This window comes from Corvus brachyrhynchos, unplaced genomic scaffold (assembly GCF_000691975.1).
Source record: "Corvus brachyrhynchos isolate BGI_N302 unplaced genomic scaffold, ASM69197v1 scaffold412, whole genome shotgun sequence".
In the NCBI taxonomy this organism is placed as follows: Eukaryota; Metazoa; Chordata; class Aves; order Passeriformes; family Corvidae; genus Corvus; species Corvus brachyrhynchos.
In genome coordinates, this window is record NW_008236761.1 from 959,952 (window position 1) to 980,242 (window position 20,291).

Consider the following 20,291-nt stretch of genomic DNA (forward strand, 5'->3'; position numbering starts at 1 on the left):
CCCTCCGTCTTTCCCCACAGGCTTCAGGGAATGGAGACTTGGTGGCTTTTGGGGGTGTTGGCAGGTGAGGATCTTGCCCTGTTGATGCCCCGGGTGGCCGTTTCCTCCCTGGTGACATTGCTGCTGGGAAATTCAACACTGGGGGGTACTGTCATCCTTGTCTGTATTTCAAGATCCAGCATTTCTCAGGCAGTAGCACTGTTTTAAAACCTGGGGAATTTGGTACATGCCCATGTACACTTCTAGGATCTTTGCCTCTGTCTTTACCCTTTCTGAGTTTTGGGGGCCTTGAGGGTGTGTGTGGTGTCACTTTCAAACCATCCTGCCAACCAAATGGGTCAGCAGGTTGCCTCACTGCAGACAGAAGTTGAATTGCTAAGGTGTTCACAGGTCTTTCCGTTCAACCTTTTCCTTTTTCCTCCCTCCCAGGTATTGTGAGGTTGCAGGTAAAACTGTGACACCTTCATTGTTTTCAGGGGCTCAGAGGGTAAAGCTGCAGGATTTTAATTTGAAATTTGATCTGGTGGGGTTTTTTTCTTCCCCCAGTGATACTTGCATATCAGTTTCCTGGATGCATTTGCTCTCTCACTTACATTTAATTAGTAGTTTTATCTTTACCTGTTTCTCTACATATTTTCAAATTTTATCTCTATCCAAAAAAGAAAAAAAAAAGCTTATTTTGGAAAGCACTGACTGCCAATCCACAGGGTGGCTTTTTCCCAGGATGCTGTTCCACTTTATTAAACAGCTGCCAACTGTTGCACCTGGATGATGTGCCACTCTTAATTACATGCACTGAGGAAACAAAACGAGGGTGTTTCTGCAGCCTGGATTTTGACATTTTCTTGCTTCTAGGTGTTTGCTTTCGCAGCTTTGACACTGTTCTGTTCACAGGGGTTTGTGTCTGTGTGTGCAGATCCAGAATTTGTGCTAAAGCCACTCCACACACACTTCTGTTAACATGCAACACTCCAGGAAATGTTTTGGAGAACAGTGTTGTGGTTGCAGTGGCAGCACTGAGGACTTGGCTGGGAGCAGGACCAGGCTGCTGTGTCAGTGTAGTGTTCCCTGATAGGTGTTATGGAGCTTGCAAGAGTTTTTAGCAGAAGGCAGAGTGAAGCCAAACTGCCGATGTGCTCCCAGCTGCTCAGACTGTTTCACCTGGAAGATAACCAGGTGAAAATTGGTTATGAAGCCACACTCTTCCCTCTCTCTCTTTCCTGTGTTGCACACTGGGTGTGAGCAGGAAGGGGCTTGGATAGGCGGGGAGCCTGTTCATTAATGCACAGTCTGACTTCAGAAAGACTGCCTTAATATTTTTCAGCTGTAGCTTGCAACTTGTTCTGCAATGAGCTGAATTGATGCGCATGTGGCAGTTCCTTATCCTCTTGAGATAATCTGCTTTCAAGTTTGCGTTCAGCAGTTTTAAGGATGCCTCATGTCAGCAATGTGCTGCTTTTCCTACAGACTGTTATCCTTTCAGTGGCAGATGCAGGATGGAGGGAAGCCGAGTGTTTTGGGTTGAATTGACACCAGGTGACGCTCACATCTGGATCCGTGTACTTGTTCCTGCAAGTTTTGTAATTTTAACTTGTTTAATGGTATGTAGAGCTGTATGCCCATTTCCAAAGGCATGTGTTATCTCTAAATGTCTTGGCAATTAGAGCACGTCTTGCTTCCTGCATTGTGCAGTGTCTCCTGTGACTCCAGTGACCTGCAGGATGCTGCTGCAGCTTCTTGCATTTCAGCAGATGCAGCTCTTTGTCCCTCTGCCCTCAGGAGTTTTGTTTGCCTGCAGTTGGGAAAAGGGAGGTTATTAATGAGAACCACTTGCTCTTCACAAGGATACAACCCTGGCAGGAAAGCAGTCGTGACAAACCTTGTGGTGACTGAATTGTGACAGTCTGCCTGGACCCCAAGCTGTTGTGTTGTCTGAGCAGTGGCACGGAAATGAGCTGAGGGTTTACAGCTGACTGTGCTGCTCTTCAAGGTTATGGAGAGGCATCAAAGCTGTCCAAAGACAATAACTGGGGAGATACCAGCCAGGAGACGAATTAGGTGGATTGCAGTGCTGGTGCTCACCTGGCAGTGTGGGATACAAGTGCACCGGAGCAAACTGGCTGGACTCAGGCCATGCTGGTGCTGCTCTGCTTGCCCCACTTTGGTTCCTTCAGCTCCTGATTGGCTGAGCTGTTATTTTCAGATGAGTTGAAGAGCAGAAAACCCAAAGCTCCCTCTCCCATGAGCTCAGTGAAACAGCTCATGCTGTGTTTCACTGCGGGGTTGTCTGGTGGCTGATCTCCTGCAGGAGATGAACTCAGTGTTGAGAGCGGTTTGGTGGGCTGGAGGTTGTGCTATGAGGGGAACTGGGCTGGCTTTTCTGGAGCAGGAGAGAAGCCACTCTGGGGCCCACCTAGTACAGAGGCACCCCTCCGCGAGCTGGCTCAGTGAACCCCTGCCACACCTGTGTGCTGATCTGTGCTCAGAGTCAGTGCTAGCAGAGAGCAGGGTCAGACCTTATCCTCATGGAAAGTTTGGCCTGGGAGGAGTCACCGTGGTCCCCCAGGGAAAACTCCTGCGAAAAATTAACAGAATCTGCTGCTGTCCTGACCAAAGTCTCCTTTTGTGTCAGTGTTTGCTCTGCTCTGGTCCTGCTGAGCTCTGGGTTCAACACCTTTGGTGCTATACCCACAGTGCTTCTCATTTGCCATGTGAGATCAGAGGCACTGGGAGGAAAGCCATTGCAACAAAGAGAACTAAAAAAAGGCAAGTTATATAAAATAAAGTTCCTTTGCTCTCTGTCTGTTGTGGAAGATTGTCATGGAAACATTTTTTTCAGAGAATAAATTTATTTTCTGTGAATAATGTCCACGGAGCTGAGGGAGAGAGCGTATTATTTATATATAAAATCTTTATTGGAGACACCTTTTTCCTGGCTCCTGGCAGTTGTAAATGTTTTATCTGCTGTGTTTTAAACCACTACAAAGGAGGGTATTACCTGGGCCTCGAAAGCAGTGGCTCACGGGGATTGGGTTGTTGGTTTTTCTCTTCCTTAAAGCCAGAGAGCTGTATTGGTATTAAATCAGGGGCACTTAGCCTTCCATGAGTTCTGCATAAGATCACTAAAATGTGAAACAGGGGCTATTTAATGGGAAACATATCCCACAACCAGGAAAATGGGAAGCCGCGTTGGCTGCTGGGTGTCTCCTGCAGGGATCGGTGCTGGAGGAATGTCATTGGTATCACTGCTCTGCTTCTACTTCCCCGCTCGTAACCTGAGACCTTCATCCATCTCTCTGTGCCAGGGGAAGCTCTCAGCCTTAGGAGGGTGAGTTATGGTTTATCAGGAACAGCTGGGTGGGATGTGGGACACGCTGGCAGCTGAAGCATTGTCTGTGCTCTCCCATGTCCCTTCTCTTGTCCTGCCAGCCTGCTGGGGACACGTCTGGGTGCAGGGAACCTCCTCTTCCCAGCACTCATCGCCCTGGGTGCCCCTGGGAGTGGCTGGGAGCAGCCACCAACTTCCAGTGATGTGGAGTGAGGACCTCGTTGGTCCAAAGGGGTTTTCCATCTGCACATCGGGCTCCCCGTGTGCTTCCCTGAGGAAAGTCTTCCCTGATAGCTGCTCATTCCTTCAGTTTAGGGTTTTCCTCCAGTGTTTTGTCATGTCAGTCTTACTTTAGGAATGGGGGTCAAAAAGCCCTTTTCTGAAAAACAGGGAGATTTTGGAAAGTGATACTTGATGGATGTTTTGCATTTTGTCAGTGGCAAGGCAAGGCAAACCCGTCTGTCCCAGGCGCTCGGAGACAAGATTGTTCTTTGCAGGAAATGTCTCCGGCCTGGAGGCTGGTTTTGACAAGCTCTGTAAGGATTTCTTTTGGAACCTTTTAGTGCATCCTCGTGTATGTCTCTGTCTGGCTTTCTGCCACCACTACTTTCATCAGTCTCTGCATAATCTCTCTTGACTTGTGTAGATATCCTTAGAGGCCAGGGAGGTAAAAATGTGCTGCTCTCCCTCACGGATGCAGTTACGGCTGCCCCATTAATGAGCTGACCAAGAGAGCGCTGGAAGGTTGCTGGAATTGATTTCTTTCTGCCAAAGGCAAGACAGATCCCTGCCGTGACCCACTAAAGATAAGCCATAAACCAAGTTCCTTCCCATGGATGAGGCTGTTCTGTGTTCCAGCTTCCCAGGCAGTCTCTGACCCTGTGGCACCTGTGTCTGGTACAAATGCTGCTGCTTTGGACATGTAGAACCAAGGAAAAATGTATTTTATGGGGGTTTCTTTTCCGAGTGGTTGGGTAGGGGCATTGTGGCACCCCAGTTGCCTCCAAACCATCTCCTCCTGGTCCCTGAGCTGTAAAGGTCTGTCTGTTCCAGGTGCCAGGGACGCTGACAGGTCAGGATGTGTCTGTCTGTCCCTGTTTGAGCAGGGAGTGACACAGATGGTGAGACGGAAAGGGCAGCTGGCTCTGTGGAAACAGCAGAGCAGAAGTCCGGGGAAGGATAACCACAGTTGCCTGTGGAACATGGCACAAAGTTCCCCATAAGTATGATGTGAGGTAACAGACGTGTTGAAGACAAATAGCCTGAGTTTGCCCAATTTACCTTTTGGGCTGTTCATTTCAATTTTATTAAAGAGCTTTCTGTTATCAGAAATCTTTCCCTCAAGTAGGTGCTTGCAGAAAATCATTGAGTCAGTGCTTAGCATTCTCTTAATTAAATATTTTGAGCTTCACTCTGTTGCTACGACAAACAGTTGTTGGACCTCAGACTGTTCTGAAGCTCTTTTCAGAACTCTTTCCAAAGCTTCAACATGATTTTTTAATTACTGGCACCAGAACTGGATACAGCAACCTAATAATAGTCCCCAGTGCCTTGGACAGGTGTAATTAATACCTTTTCTTACTTTAACAAATACATCCTGCTTATGCTTTTAGGGATTATGTTTAAGTTGGCTGTGGCATCAAGAGGCCTTACGATCATTTGCTTATCTAAAGTCCTCCTGAATACCTCTCTACACTGCTGGCTTCTGTCATGTTTGGGCTGTAGGGAATGGTGGGATGTTCTTTTTTTTCCCCTGGCCGTTGGATTCTTTCCCTTCAGGCTACCAGGAATCTGAAGTACATGAGTGAATGTACTCGGAGCTACTTTCTTGTCTGGAAGAGTTGATGTTTCTTCAGGGGCTGATTTCAAGTTTTCCAGGCCGTGTCTAGTCTGCCAGCAGAGCCAGTGGCCTGCTGCCTGCTGAGACATTTATCCTGGACTCCTCTACAGCAGCTGGGTTTGTGTATTGCTACACCCCAAACTCTTGCGCTGTTAGAGTCAGAAGAAAAGAAAATACCTTAACAGCAGTGACTCCTCCCTACCTTTTCTGATTGCCGATTTTTTCTACAACTAGAGCAAATACCGAAATACCCTTTTCTTTAGTGCTTTATTTCTTAAGATACTGGAACTTGCTGTATAAAAAACCCCATTCCTTTACTGCTCTGTAAAATTTGCGAAGTTGGAACAGTTAGAGGAAAGAATAAACTCTACCCAGAGAATGAAGTTGGCATTTTCTAATCCTTGGATTTGGTTGTGATGAACGACTTGTTCTGTGCCTGGCTGGTTGATTGCCCAAAATGAGATGCCCTTGAAGGGGTTGATTTTGGGACTGTGCTGACAGTTGTGCAGGCTTCAGAGTTAGGTCTGTTTAATATGATTTGAATTGGCCACCCAAAATCACCAGCTGGTTTTGAAAACGGAGCTCAGATTTTTGCGGTGAGAACAGTGGTAAATACAAAGCAAGCTGCAAGTGAAGCCAGACAGCTATCACTGGAAATAAGGGAGGAAAGAAACGGAATTTATTGCGGCCTTGGGCACAGCAAAAAGAAAGAAGCTGGATATGGACTTGCAGTACTGATGGCTGCAAAATATCTCCGTGGTCTGGCTCTTTGTCTCATTCTCCTGGCTAAGCTTAAACTAGACAGTAAAGGTTTGTGATTTGGGTGCAGAAGTCCAAGTCTCCAGCCTTCCCTTTGCCTGTGCCCTGAGCTGCAGCTCTGAGCTGCATTGGCATAGTCAGGATGCTCCAGGATGGTGCTGGGAGTGAGTGCTGCTGCCTGGATTGGCACCATCTCCAGCAGGTCTGCCGGAAGTAGACTCTGAAAGAAAAAAAAAGAAGAGGGAAAAAAAGAGGAAAAAGACAGGGGGTTGTCCCTCCGACAGCTAAATAGTCCCTCCGATAGTTGAAGTTGCTTCTCTTGTTCTCTGTTGGTCTCCTGGCCAAATCCCACAGTTCTTGCTGGATTCTTTTTCAAACCAGTTTCCTCTCAATTCAGGCGAAGCTCTGGCAGCCGCCAGCAGGAATTGCCTCTCTCTTAGACTGAGGATTTGCAGAGGGAAACAATCCAAGCGGTCGGGTAAGTGGGGAAAGCTCTTCAAAAGTCCTCAAAATGTCACAGCCTGATTTTGCAAGGTCATGTGCCATCCTCTGTTCTCTGCAAAGTTAAACACGTTAGAACATTATTTGCCGAGCTGGGGCCACTGCAGTGGAAGTGTTCCTGTAGTTGTTACTGCAGGCATCTGACGTGGGCATTGTTCAGGACCTCTTGACTTGGGCCCCTCGAACAGGCCCTTAAGAGAACTTGTTTGCTGGCAGCCACGAGGGCTTGCTGCCTCTCTGAGGTGTGTTCCTGTGCCAAGAGACAGCCTGTTGTCTTGGATCTCCCCTCCTGCCCCAGTATTATTCTGGGTTTGTGTTCAGCTTTGTGCTGGCACCCAAGACGTGGTTCCCAGCAGCACTGCACTGCAGGCACACTGTGACTTGAATTTCGTAGGGAGGCACAGCAGAAACTGAAAAGTGTGAGTTTTCAAAGCAGACTTCCAGCACCGAGGAGAACTTTGGGAGGGTCAACTCCAAGAAAAACGCTGTCTTGGCAAGACTGAGTGAAGCAGCACTGCTGCAGAGCATCCCGGCCATGAGGTAAACTGACCTCTGGCCAAGCAAATGTCTACAGAAGCACAACTTCCTGAGCTGGGATTTCCCCAAGTGTCACTGGCAGAAGGAGAGAGGATGACTTGGACTTCTGCTCACTGAGCACCTGGAGGTTCCTCCTGCCTGGAGCAGCAGAACCTTGTTGGGTTGTTGGCAGGTCTGGGAAGCTGCCCAACAGGAGCTGGTGCCTCCTGTGTGGACACACGGACGGGGCATTCCTAGGATGAGTGTGACCCTCTTCCCTGCTTCATGGCAATTCCATACTGCTTACAAAGGGGATGCAAAATGTGTCTTCTCTGGTGGCAGCAGCTCTGGCTCCCAGATTTCTCCAGGCAACGTTTGGTCCTTTAAGCTGTTCCTTCTCAGGTTTATTTTTTTCCTCAGGGCCTTGCTGTGACTGTTTTTGTGCAGTTTGGTGCCAGTCAGCTTCACCCTCCCCCGCCTCTCTCTCTCTGAGATTCACAAGCCCTCCTAAAGCAGGAGCTGGCACCAGTCCCCCGTGCCCGTGTGTGTGGGACACGTGCTGGTGTTTGGGTGAGGACACGTGCCCGTGGTGGAGTTTCAGCTGCTTGGTTCTGCAGGCAGCATCACCCTCTGCTCCAAGGAGAGAGGTGCTCACCCTGCCCTCACCTGCACTCGTGTGCTTTAGCCCAGCCTGGACTATTTTAGTGCGGCGACAGAGAGAAGCAGCAATTGCTCATATGATGTGTCATACCATAAACTTCAGGAAAGTAATTCATTCCAACAGTGTAATTCTAGGACTTGGGAACCAAAAATACGGGCTATTACTCATCTTTGTATCTCATAACACAGAATAACCTAAACCAGTTATCTATTTACACAGCAGAGGTTTAGCCAAAAGCAGAGTCTTGAATGTCAAGAGCCACTGTTGCTACATATTGAGAGTAATTACTTGCTTTATCATTTATTTTTTTATTTCTGTGCCAATATTGGCCAGGAACTCAAGTCAGGAGGTAGGCATGATGCAGAAACAAAGAGCCCCTACTTGAAGCTTGGGAGAGCAAAGCTGAGTAATTGGCATGTCTTGAGTAGGCTGTGAAAGCTCGAATGTGTTTGTTTTATGATTACCCAACATCTACAGTATTTTCTCTACTGAATGCTTTTTCCTTCTGCTTGAATGAAATTTCCAGGTGCATGCACACATATCTACGCTGCACAGGAGGCTCTGTGTGTTAAATCTGTCTGGGCACATTTGGTCTTCACTTGCCTTGGTCTACCTCTGGATGAACTCAGAATCAGGGATATTTAGCTAAGTCAGCCCTGGGGTAGCTCCATGCAGAGTTTGATCCCTAGAACAGGGTATTGCTGGAACAAATCTGCTGTTTCCACCTTGGTCAACTCTGTCAGCTGTGCAGGGGGATCTCTTGGACCTGAAGGAAGGGGTCCTGAAGGGGGAAAGGTCGCTCAGAGCTGGGGTGAATCCCAACCCTGCTTTGCTTGTCTGCTGGGATTGGTGGGGTGCCTGACCAGGTATCTGTCAAAATTAAGGGGAAAGTTTGTCCTTAAGGCATAGAAAGCTAATTCTTGGTGATGATGGAGAAGTCCTTAAGTAGTCACGTGGTTGGCTCTGGGTTCAGGGGGTTGCTCCACCTCCAGAGCTGAGCTAAGGCACGTGTAATGTGTAATGTGCTTTTTTTTTTGTCAATGAGTTGGGGGTGACTTACCAGTATGAATAATAGACTGCTGCTCTGTACTGTTACCACTCCATGTTTTGTACCCTGCAGCTGTGGAAAATACCAGCTTTTAAATTTTTTTTAACTCTTGCACAGATTGCATTGTGCTGCCAGCGTACAGTGCGGTGTGTCATGTTTCTGTAACCTGTGAGTTTGTTTGTTCTCACCAGAGTAAATCCTGTGGTTTGCTGTCTAAATAATCTGTGCAAGCCTCTGTGCTCAGTTCTATCTTGTTGGATGAAAGAATGTACTAATTTAAGTCCCTTTCCTTGGTGAATCACCTGAGGCTTTCAGAAATGGCAAAATTAAGCTGATTTACCTGTTGTTTTATCTGATGACTAAATGTTGTCTCTTTAATGTGAGTAGTCAGGAATGTAGCCCCCAGGTGTTTATGGTTCTGATGCCGCTCTGAGTTCACCCAGCAGCTCTCGTGTGTGGTGTTCAGCCTTACCTCTTTATCAGGGCTATGTCATCAGAATGATCTTTCCTTAGCAGACACACATTCAGCCAATAACACACTCAGCAATACTGTGTCCTGGCTCTTAGCACACACTAGGAAGCCCCAATTCCTGCAGTTTTACCCTTCAATTCCAAGGCATTTGTGTCAAAGGGTAGGTGCAGATGACCAGGAAGCCTGAACGTTTCCAGGGATCCAGGGGCAGCCACAGCTGCTCTGGGCACCCTGTGCCAGGGCCTCGAGCCCCTCACAGCCAGGCATTCCTTCCCAATATCCCATCTAGCCCTGCCTTCTGGCAGTGGGAAGTCATTCCGCTTGTCCTTGTCCCAAGTCCCTCTCCAGCTCTCACAAGAGAGAAAAAGCAGAAAAAAGAAATGTGCCAGGAGAGTGGTAACAAAATGATTTTGTTTTTCATAGTGTGTTTTTATCCTGTTTAATCATGCAAAGCCAACGCTTGACTATAGTTTAAGAAAATTGTCACGGAGGGATATCATCTCCAGTTGTGTATTCAAAGCCGGGAAAAGCCAAAAGCGACACTTCAAAGTTGTAAACACCAGTCTGGAGGCTTTCTGAGTGAACAGCTGCAATAAATGCCCAGTGTTAAGCGTGTCAAGTGTTTGTGGATGGTTAGTGGGATCATCTCCTCTCCTTTGTTCCTGGTTTCCCTGCAATAATTTTTGACTGTCGTTGGACAAGGAAATAAAGGATGGACGAGTCAGGGGGGTCGGAAGAACTCTCTGACCTGTGCAGCTGTGCCTGAAGCCATGGTGTGCCAGCTGAGAGGGACATCCTTTTGACTTTTTTTTTTAATGGTTGTTTCTACAAGGTTAGAGCAACAAATCATCGATGTGACAGCTAACAGCCCCCTCTCCTGTTTTCTCCTTAGGTGGCAGTGAAAGTAATTGACAAGAAAAGAGCCAAGAAGGACACCTATGTCACCAAGAATCTGCGGCGGGAAGGGCAGATCCAGCAAATGATCCGCCACCCCAATATTGCCCAGCTGCTGGATATACTGGAAACTGAGAACAGCTACTACCTGGTCATGGAGCTGTGCCCTGGCGGCAACTTGATGCACAAGATCTACGAGAAGAAAAGGCTCGAGGAGCACGAAGCCCGCAAATACATCCGGCAGCTCATCCTGGCAGTGGAGCACCTTCACCGGGCAGGAGTCGTGCACAGGTAATTTGGGAAAGCCTCTCTGGTGGGAAAGTTTAGATCAGATCCTCGAAGTGGCATTTATTTGTACTGTAAGGAGATTTCCTTATAACAACATGTTCCTGAGAGCTTTCTGGCTGCTCTTCATGGTGTCGTTTGGATGCTCTTATCTTGGGCATTAGGAACTGCCTGCAGAAAGCGCTTAAGCAGCTTCAGGTGAGCACTCAGGAGCTGTGCTGACTCCATGGCCAGGGACTGGACTCAATGACCCCTTCCAACCCAGGATATTCTGTGGTTCTGTGTCCATAAAGCCTGTGCAGTCCAGAAGTAGGGCCCTTTCCCTGCAAGCACTGTTTTGCCTCTCCGAAGCTCTGCACCAACACAAGCTAATGAATCCTTTCTCTATTTCTTTGACAAGGTGGTTGTGCCTGTTGCTTCACTGGTGGAAGTATGGCAGTGTGGGGAGAGGAGCTCATTTGCCCAAAGCCTCGCAGTGCCAGGGCTGGGCAAAGGCTCAGTGGGACCACTGAAATCCCTGGCTTCTGCTTCCCTGCTGTTTGCATTTGTTGCATCACCTCAGCAGGGCCTCACAGGATGGAGAGAGCCAGAGCTGCTGCGATGCATCACTTTGTTTCTTTGGGACCTTCATCCCCAGAATCACAGGATATGCTGAGTTGGAAGGGCCCCACAGGGATCATCCAGCCCAACTCCTGGCCCTGCACAGGACACACCAAAAATCCCACCCTGTGCCTGAGAGCGTTGTCCAAACGCTCCTTGAGCTCTGTGTATGAGCAGGATGTGCATCTCCTGGCAGGAGGATGCTGTGGAGTTAGGAGTTCACTTGGGCTTTAGGGAAATAGGACAAGCTCAGCAGAGAGAAGCCTGATGAACAAGGAGTAGCTGCCTCTGCCTGAAGCCCCTGAGCAGCAAGTGGGAGATCTGGAAGAGTGCAGGTGGAGGTGTCACATGTGACTGCCTGTCCCTGTACCTTTCTCTGCTTCTGTGCTCTTGGCTGCTATGGAGACAGGAGGATGGTGGGCTGGCTGGACCTTTGGAGCCAGCATCTCTCCTCTCCTGTTCTTAGGTGTATTTATAGGGCGTTGTGCTAAGAAGGAGGCTCTGCTTTCTAAATTTGGGCCAGCTGGTGTTAAGTCTGGACTCCCACACAGTTCCCGTATGATGCTGAGCAAGTTGTGTAGGCCCCATCCTCTTGGGTTCTGTGGGCACGCTGTAGGAGTCAGACATCTGAATGCTTTTGAGGATCTGGGTCTGCATCTCCTTGGCTTCACTGACTGTGCAGAAGGTGGGGAGCTGCCCACAGCCAGCTCCTGCAGCTGTGCCCAGCTGTGTGCTGAGCTGCCCACCACTGTGCGGCGTGGGTGCATCTGGCTCGGTGGAACTCCATGTGCTCTGTGAAAGCTGCTTTTTTTGTCTTGGATCTCTGTGTGTTCCCTGTGATCCATTAGGGATAACTGCTATGTGCACAGGCCACCTCTGGTCTTACCTCAAGCTACATTTCAGGTACCACTGTAATATAAATATCTGAGCAGCCAGCAGGTTCTCTATCAGCCTCAAAACTGCTGATCTCTTTAAATTATTAACCCCACAGTTTTGAGGCAAGGACAAGGAAGAAGTTCACTTACTGCTGTCAGGGATCAGTTGATACCCAGTATTTAGCGAGAGAGAGAGAGATGAAGGAAATAAATCAAGTTTCTGAGATGGGCAGAGGAAAACAAGGCAGGAACAGATGAACATGTTTAGCTTTTAACAGCAGGATTGGGTCAGCAGCAGCAATTCCTGTCCCTGAAAAATTCACCCTCTGTACAGTGGCCAAGGCACTTACAGGGGGCTGGTAGGCTTGGCTTTGATTGCCTTCTTTTTCAGAGAGGATTCAAACCCACGTTTTTGACAAAAATAGCTTGTTCCCTAAGCACAAGCTGGAATCAACAGGCTGTTATGGTGAGAAGAGGGCAAGGCTCTGGGGCCCAGGGAGAGCCTGAGTTCCCATGTGGATCCTGCAGGTTTGGCTCTCACCCCTTCCCTCTCTGCTGCCTCTGTGAGCTTAGCACAGCTCCAGAGGCTGTGGGAGGAGGCAGCAGCCCTGAGAACAGTGACAGTGCTGGGCTTCCTCTGGCAGCTGAGCTCTGTCTGTCCAGCCCTGTGGTATTGAATTAATCCCTACCCCAAAGGCAGCCTCCTCCATCCACCCTGTTTCTCGGATCACTCTGCAGCACTGAGCTGCTTCTTGGGAGGCTTCCCCACGGTGAATGAGCAGGACTAATTCTGCTTAAAATGATAGAACTTGACAGAATCACAGGCAGCATATCTGCAAGTATTTTCTCTGGCTTAACCCGTTCAATGTGTTGCCTTCTTCTGCAAGCCAAGTGTGTAGAGCAGTGTAGAGATGCAGGAAAAGCCCTGGTAGTGTGATCTGGTTTTATTCTCCTGGCTCTCTCTGAGCAAGAGAGGGAGAGAAATTAACAATTACCTCAGGAGTTGTCCTTCAGCATCTTGGGCCTCTGACTGTGGCAGCTCTAAAAACAGGCTACTCAATCAGCTACTGAGGGAGGAAAAAAATAGTGCAGGAGTCTGATTCATTCTCTGCCTGGCTGCAATGGCAGTGTTCTGTTGTTGTTGTTATTTTTAAAGCAGGTAAAAATACCAGCATTTTCATGTGCGTGGTGATGCGGGGGCGTTCGAGTTTGCCACGTGTGGAAGAAACTGCAGCATCCTTGACCAGAAAAGGGGCTGCTGTTTGTCTCTCCAAATGCTTCCCATGGAACGGGGCAGGGCCCTGAAAAGCTTTTTATTGGCTTTTCTATTGCAAAAGAAAACCGTAGGTTTTGTCTGCATTATTTGGGGAATAATGTCTATGGCTTACCCTGTTCGGCTTGGGATGAAAAACCCCAGATGGAATAAAGTTGCGTGAAATTTGCTGATGTTATTTGATGAGTATTACTCAGGAAGCTGCATGGCTTACTATCCAGACTTGGCATGGCAGAAAAGCACTCAGAGCACTGGTCTTTGGGCAAGAGCAGGGACCCAGAATTCAGTGGAAATGCTTTTGTTAAGAGGCACTGATGTGTGAACAGCCTAAAATTGAAGCACTTCAAGAAACCTCATTTTTATTTAGAGATGTAAAAACACCTCCAAACTCATGTTTGACTGTATAGATGTATTTTAAAATTCCAACTTTGTCATCTGCTCAGATGGATGAAGTCTGCAAGTTCCAGAGTGCAGAAGCTGCATCTTTGCTGAGGGGTGCCCAGGGTTCAAAACTCCTCGGCTGCTCGCTGAAAACAAAATGCCACTCTTCTATATATAATTTCATGTTATCATTTGGGTTTCTTTCCCTCTATCAGGAGAGCTGTTTGGCTGCTGCTAAAAATATACTTGTAACAAGCTCAGCTGTGAATCAGGTAGGAATATTTATCTTTTCCTCTGACAGAGGAAAACAGAACCAAATGGCAGGATCTGGTGGAGCTTTCTCTTGGCAGAGGGTGTTTACACAGGCCTTCATGCTGTCAAAAAGCAGCATGAGCAATGAGCCCTCTGGGAGCATAAGGACAGCAGGGAAAATGAAGTGAAAGCCTTGGTGCTTGCCACTGCATCCCACAGGAAATTCTCAACAACCCTTTTAAAGTCATTTTTACAAAATTCAGTCCCATTCAATGCAATTACTGTCAGGTTGTCAAAGAAAGGAATTGAATAGTGTATTGGTAGCAGAGATGGCTTGCTGTATTCCCCTTTTTCGGCCCTCATGGCAGCAGATTCCTGCCTTTCACTGCCATTTGGTGACTAGAAGCAGGTCAGGAGTTTGAAAGAGATGAAAAACCCCTGTGGTTTTGGGCAGAGTTAGGTGATGCCACACGATCCAGTTGCTTGGAGTGCCACAGGATTCCTCATTTGGTACCTGCTGTTTGACATGTTGGCTTTGATAACTTCCAGCCTATTAATTTTAAGTGCCAGTAGTCTGGCTGCTGCTGCAATATTTATGACAGATCCTGCTCTACAGAACAAACTCTCCTTTTGAAGTGCAGAGCTGCTTTGTCTTTCCATGTTATTTCAGATTTCGGAATTACCTTTGGGCATTCTCTCTTGGAGTGCTCTGGTGTAAACAAACTAAACTTCATTTTAGTGAAGACAATGGACTGGATTCCTCTTTGACAGAGGCAGCCACATGGAATCCAGTGACATTGTTACTGACAGAAGAATTGGGCTCAATAAAATTTTGCTATCAAAGCCTTTGAGATGAATACTGATACATAAGTGTGGTGATGAACCCAAGTCTCTGCAACCTGTCCAGCTCTTGCACAAGGCATGAAAGTGGCCTTGAGGGTTGATAGTTAAGGAGTGATTTTCTGTGGTGCTGTTGTGATTAAAAATAAGATTCAGGAGAGAGCAGCCAACAACTGCTGCTGTGCAGCTGCTTGCTGGAGAAACCTTCTTTCTCATCCTTCCTCCCCCAGACAAGAAATAAAGTGTGAAATGCAAAACTTGCCTTTTGCAGCCTGCTGCCTGCCCTGGCATGGAATAAACTGCTCTGGGAGCAGCTGATGGGGTCACTCGCTCCAGGGATCCACTTGTGTTCCTCACTGCAGGCACTGGCTGCAGTTGGGGTTTCCAGAGTGGTCCAAAGAGATAAATCAGCCCCATCAACAGCAGAACAAACTCCCAAAGAAACTTAGCCCATAAAGATGGTGTATTTTCAGATCCAGGGAATGCCAACTGTGTGCTGCCAGCTCCATGAGCTGAGAAGACATAAATATCTGCTGGTTCTCCACACTGTGGGAATGCAGCTTGGCCTTCCTTGCGTGCCTTCATTATTCCTAGATGTGACTGACTTGTCCCATAGTTAGAGACTCTCAGCATCAGGGAACTGATCCCTTAGGCAAAGGTAGCACTTCTTGTTCCTTTTGCATTTAGTGCCTGAGGGTATTTTTAAGTTTTTCCAGCAATGAAAGCTGAGAATTTACTTATGGGGGAAAACCCATAAATAATCCTTTAGTTGTGTTTTTTTGAGGAGCTGTGACAGTGAAGGAACAAGATCAGATTTACTTCAGGGAGGGAAACTGAAAGTGTCCAGGGTCCGTGCTTTGTTGCAGTGGAAAAAGAAACACCATTGCCCCCAAGAATGTTTGGAGGCCTGAATTTCATGCTCTGTATGATAAAGGGTTTGGAAAATAAAAGGCAAGTAAGACACTCAGTGAAAGCTGGTGAATAGTCTGGACCACAAGTTTTGGAGCAAACTCAGGTAAGTCTCTTTTTGTGAAAGATAATTAAAGTTTGTACTGGACAGAACTGACCTAGTGAAGCATTTAGGATGTTCATGGAAATGGGTCCTAGAGCAGGTATGCAGTTGGGTTGTACCACCACAAAGAGAAATGTGGGAAAGCCTGTTGTCCTGGCTCCTGGTATTGCTCCAAAAATCAGTGCTTTCCTGTTGGGGTGCACCATTAGATCAGTTAGCACTCACTGGCAAATCTGCTGAGAACAGACAGATGGGTAAACAGCTTTAACCAGGTTTGCCTGCACTCTCTACTGAGGCAATATTTACCTTTCTATTTTTTTTTCCTCTGATGGCTTTAAAATGCTCTGTAATATTTACCTTTTGTTCTTTTTTTTTTGTTTTTTCCTTGAATCCTTTAAAATATCTTTTCTGGTGTTCATGGTTAGTCCTCCTGTCATTCATTTGTTGATTGCCTGGATGTCTTTCCCCCTCAACTTACAGCTTGCATCTTTCCCTTTCTTGCCTTTAAAGTCTTGCCTCTTCTTAGCTAATATTTCATATACTCAGAGCTTCCAAATGGTCTTTCTCTTTGCTTTGAGATGCTGTACTGAGCATTGCAGTGCTTCTGTTGATTTTGGTTTAATTGGAGGTTTTAGAAGTGGTGGGGGCTTTCGTTTTGTATTTTTTTTTTATCTTTCCCAGACTGGTTTTTTGGAAGTCTCTCCTGTTAAGTTCCCGGCCCTGATATCTTCCTGGAGACCAATCACAATGTCTGTGAAAACCTCCATCTGCAAGCAATAAAGATGTGAGACATGAGGCACTAAGCCCTTTTTTGGCAGCAGAGGGAAGCAGAAGTGGGTTGATCTGGATCCATCTGGCAGGGCAGGTTGTCCCTGGATCAAGCCCTTTCTCAGCAGCGCTGGTTGCCCTACAAGGGAAATGCCTTTTGGAGGACATGCAATAACCCCCTGGGATAACCCCTGAGGATACTGCCAGAGGAGGGAATATAACCACAGAGTCATAGAGGGGTTGGGGTTGGAAGGGACCTTAAAGCTCATCCAGTCCCACCCCTGCCATGGGCAGGGACACTTTGCACTGTCCCAGGCTGCTCCAAGCCCCAATGTCCATCCTGGCCTTGGGCACTGCCAGGGATCCAGGGGCAGCCACAGCTGCTCTGGGCTCCCCGTGCCAGGGCCTCACCACCCTCACAGGCAGGAATTCCTTCCCAATATCCTATCTAAGCCTATTCTCTGTCAGTTTGAAGCCATTCCCCCTCTGGACTGGCTCCAGCAGTTCCACGTCCCTCTGCTGTTGGTCCTCAGGGCTGGAGGCAGATCTGCAGGTGGGGTCTCACCTCAGAGGGGCAGAATCCCCCCTTCACCTGCCCATGCTGCTTTCAATGCCAAAAATCCCTCCTGTGTAGGTCCTTGTGGTCTTACTGATGAGGTGAGGGTCATTCTACCTGCAGGTGCTCTTCTGCCTCAGGTTTATTTGAAACACAGCATGGGCATGAAATGAAATGAGGAGCATTTTAAAAAAGCCTTGGAGTCTTCCTTTCACAGATCCCTCCTTGAGGAAGTACTTGCCTTGGTATGGTTGGTTTACTTGTCTTATTTTATTAAGTCCAATATCTTCATCTGTAATGGAGGCATCTTTCATCACTGCCTTTGCCTTACAAAGGCAAAGTACCACGGATGTCACTGACTTCCCATAGTTAGAGCTGATGGCTTTATTATCCATATTTTTCCAAAGCGTGCTGGGAGAAGCATCACTGCCCCTCTGAGCTGTGGATATCCCAGCATGCTGATTGTTACAAATATTTCCTGTCTGGATGGGGGCAAAAAAATCCTTGTGATGAAGACTTAGCCAACTGCTAGAAGTCATGGACGAGTTGTGTAGCAACCAAAGTGATTTTTTTTCACATTATACTTAATGCTCAGTCTGCACAGCTTGGGGTTTTGGGCTGATTTTCTGTGTGGTGTTGGACAAACCATTTCAATCCTTCAGCCTTGGATTTTACCTCTGGCGTATGGGAATACCAGTGGTGACCATCTCTGCAACGAGTTTGGGTGCTTCACCCTCACAGCAGGCTGATTCTGATCTCTCTTGTAGACAGACAGACATTTTGCTCCTCTGATCTCAGGTTTATCCTTCAGCTGTGGCCTTTGGCTGTGAAGAGTAATGAGAAATAGACCTCCGGTTCCACAAACATACTTAAAATGTTTCCAGTTTGTAAGTTTCCTGTAAACTTCCAGTGCTTAAGAAACATGAAGAGCCTGGTTAATTACAGGATGTACTGACAAGTGCTTGTAATGTCATTTTGTGCCTGAAGAATAGGTGGGAAGCAGTGTGTGAAAGCACTGTTAATTTTGGGCAGGATGCATGGGGCTTTCTGCTTTTGCTGTGGAACTGTGTGTGCTGCTTTCATTATACATTCGATTATATACAAGCCTTGTACATACACTGATGAGAGTGAGGCAAAGCTGCTTCATTATTTTGGAGACTCACTCAAAATATTTTCTTTCTTGCAGAGACTTGAAGATAGAAAATCTGTTGCTAGATGAAGACAACAATATCAAGCTTATTGGTATGAAACCAGTTTGGCAATTCCAGTAATTAAAATTGTTAGTTTTATAAAGAGAGTTTTTGAGGCTTCATAATCCTCCATGTGACGACTGCTAATGTTGCTGCAGAGAGGAGCTGAGAGAGTATAGATAGCAATCAAGCTGTTCCTGACAGCATTTTGTGAAAAAAAGGATCCGAATAATTCAGCTTTAACTGGGTATGGGAATAATCCTACATCTTAAACCCACATCTTTCATATTCAAATCGGGAGCTTGGTGAAAAATTTAAGAATTGACACCACAGAAGTGGTTTATTTTATTATCATGATCGTTTCTTATTTGCTAGGGGCTGGATTCTGCCCCCGTGAGCATATGCTTCCACTGAAGTCAGTGGGAGTTGCACACATTTTTAGCAGCTGGCAAAATGTGGTCCTATATTTATATTTGTTAAATTTGCTTCCAGCACCCAGTACAAAATTGGTTTAGAGGGCCGTTAAAAAATAAAAAAGATCAACGGTAGAGCCTTGATTGTATTTAGGTATCAGTTGTGTGGGGTGCTTGATTCATTCAAGCTGTGCAGGCATTTTGGATTAATCATTGGTGGGTATAGTCTCTCACTGCCTTGCATAACTTCCATTAATGTTAATGTGGGCATTGAAAAGAAAATATTCCTTTCATAAAACAAATGCCAAACATCTGTTTATATTTCTTTCCATGCCTTCACTTTTGCCAACAGCAGTGTCTGTGGTTGCAGACTTAAAAAGTCAGCTGACTTTCCTCAGAAAGTTTCATGGGCTGAAAAGTGGTGAAAACCACTTAACATTCAAACATCCAGGTCAAATGGACACTCACTGTGACGTATAAAGCACATGCATGTCCAAGCAAACAAGGGCAGGATGATTAATGAAATCTGAAATACCCAGGTTCTACTTAGGGAATTCAGGTTTGGAAATGCTACCGGGACTTCCAGTGATTACTCTGTAGCAAATCAACTGCCTGGGAAAATAACAGCAAAGAACTCTGCATTACCTCGGCTGTGGGTCAGGAGGATACTGATCTGTTACCATGAATCATTCATCAGTACTGATGGATACCACCCATTATCCTGATTTAGCAGATAAGTGAGACCAGATGGTTTGCACCAGCGCTCTATGAACATCTGATGGATTTAAAGAACTCACATAACTTCCCTGTTATTGGGTGTTTGATTACACAACACTTTGTGAGCTTCACATCCAAACCAAGGCCTTCCCAGATGATACATGTACAATTAAAACTCATGTGCCAAAGGAAACGACTTCAGGCCTGATCCTGCAGTTCCATTTGCTTTGGCTGCATGGAAAGGTCTCCTTGCAGTGGGTGGTGTGGGAAGCATAGAGAAAAGAGACAGTTTGATCTTCCACAGCCTCAATAAATTGTCCTCAGGTCTGCAGCCTGATGTTTAAGCAAAGCAGATTGCAGGCAGTGTGTATTCTAAAACAAAGCTATTAAATCCCACCACCCAACTGGGGATGTTGCAGCAAAAGAAAGGTTGCAATATTTTATGTAGCCTGTCTTACTAGAAATGATCAGTTGTGTCATCACCTAGTCCTTCCCAGGAAGGTTCTTCAGGAGTGAAGAACGTGTTTGGAGGAATTAAAGTGCTGCTTTTCATGATTGGGAGAAGAGACCTGGAGCTACAAAACCATCTCACGTTACCTGCTGTGGGGTGAGAGCTTGGTCTCTGTGGTTTGTCCAGCAGCAAACACAGGAGTAGCCAATAAAAATTAAAATGTTGGTTTTGTAATAGCTGGGAAAGGAAGAACAAAAGGTGAAATGAAGATTGAAAGTGTGACATTGAAGTCACTGCTTGTTCTTGCATTTTGGTGAGAACTGGATGCCTTGAGCCCCTTGCTTCACCCAGCTGCTCAAGGGCACCTTGGATTTGTTCCTCCTTTTGGCTATGTGACAAGGGGGTTTAGGACCTGCTCTTAGATATTCTTCTTGGCAAAATTCCCTTTGAGAGGACTTACTCTTAGCAGTCTGTTAATCACATTGAAGAACATCAGGATTGGAACTGTCGGAAATAATTCACTCCTCATTATCTACCAGCCCATGCGGTCGGTGTCTGATAAAGACAGCGGGAGAAGCCGCTCACGGACCACGCAAATTTCTTGGCATCCTGCTGGGATGCCCAGCTCTGTGGAGCTCTGCTGGTCCAGCTTGTCCAGG

At 46.8% G+C, this 20,291-nt stretch overlaps 1 protein-coding gene across 1 annotated transcript in view; it reads left to right on the top strand.

Moving 5' to 3' along the window:
* Nucleotides 1-9,990: 9,990 nt before the first annotated feature.
* The window catches only part of HUNK (hormonally up-regulated Neu-associated kinase), a 30,961-nt gene continuing 20,660 nt past the window's right edge, over nt 9,991-20,291 (top strand). Inside the window, exons 1-2 of the mRNA XM_017727102.1 lie at nt 9,991-10,310; nt 18,048-18,103. Of these exons, the coding sequence (XP_017582591.1) occupies nt 10,105-10,310; nt 18,048-18,103 (262 nt within the window). The 5' untranslated portion in view covers nt 9,991-10,104. The remainder of the gene's footprint in view (nt 10,311-18,047; nt 18,104-20,291) is intronic.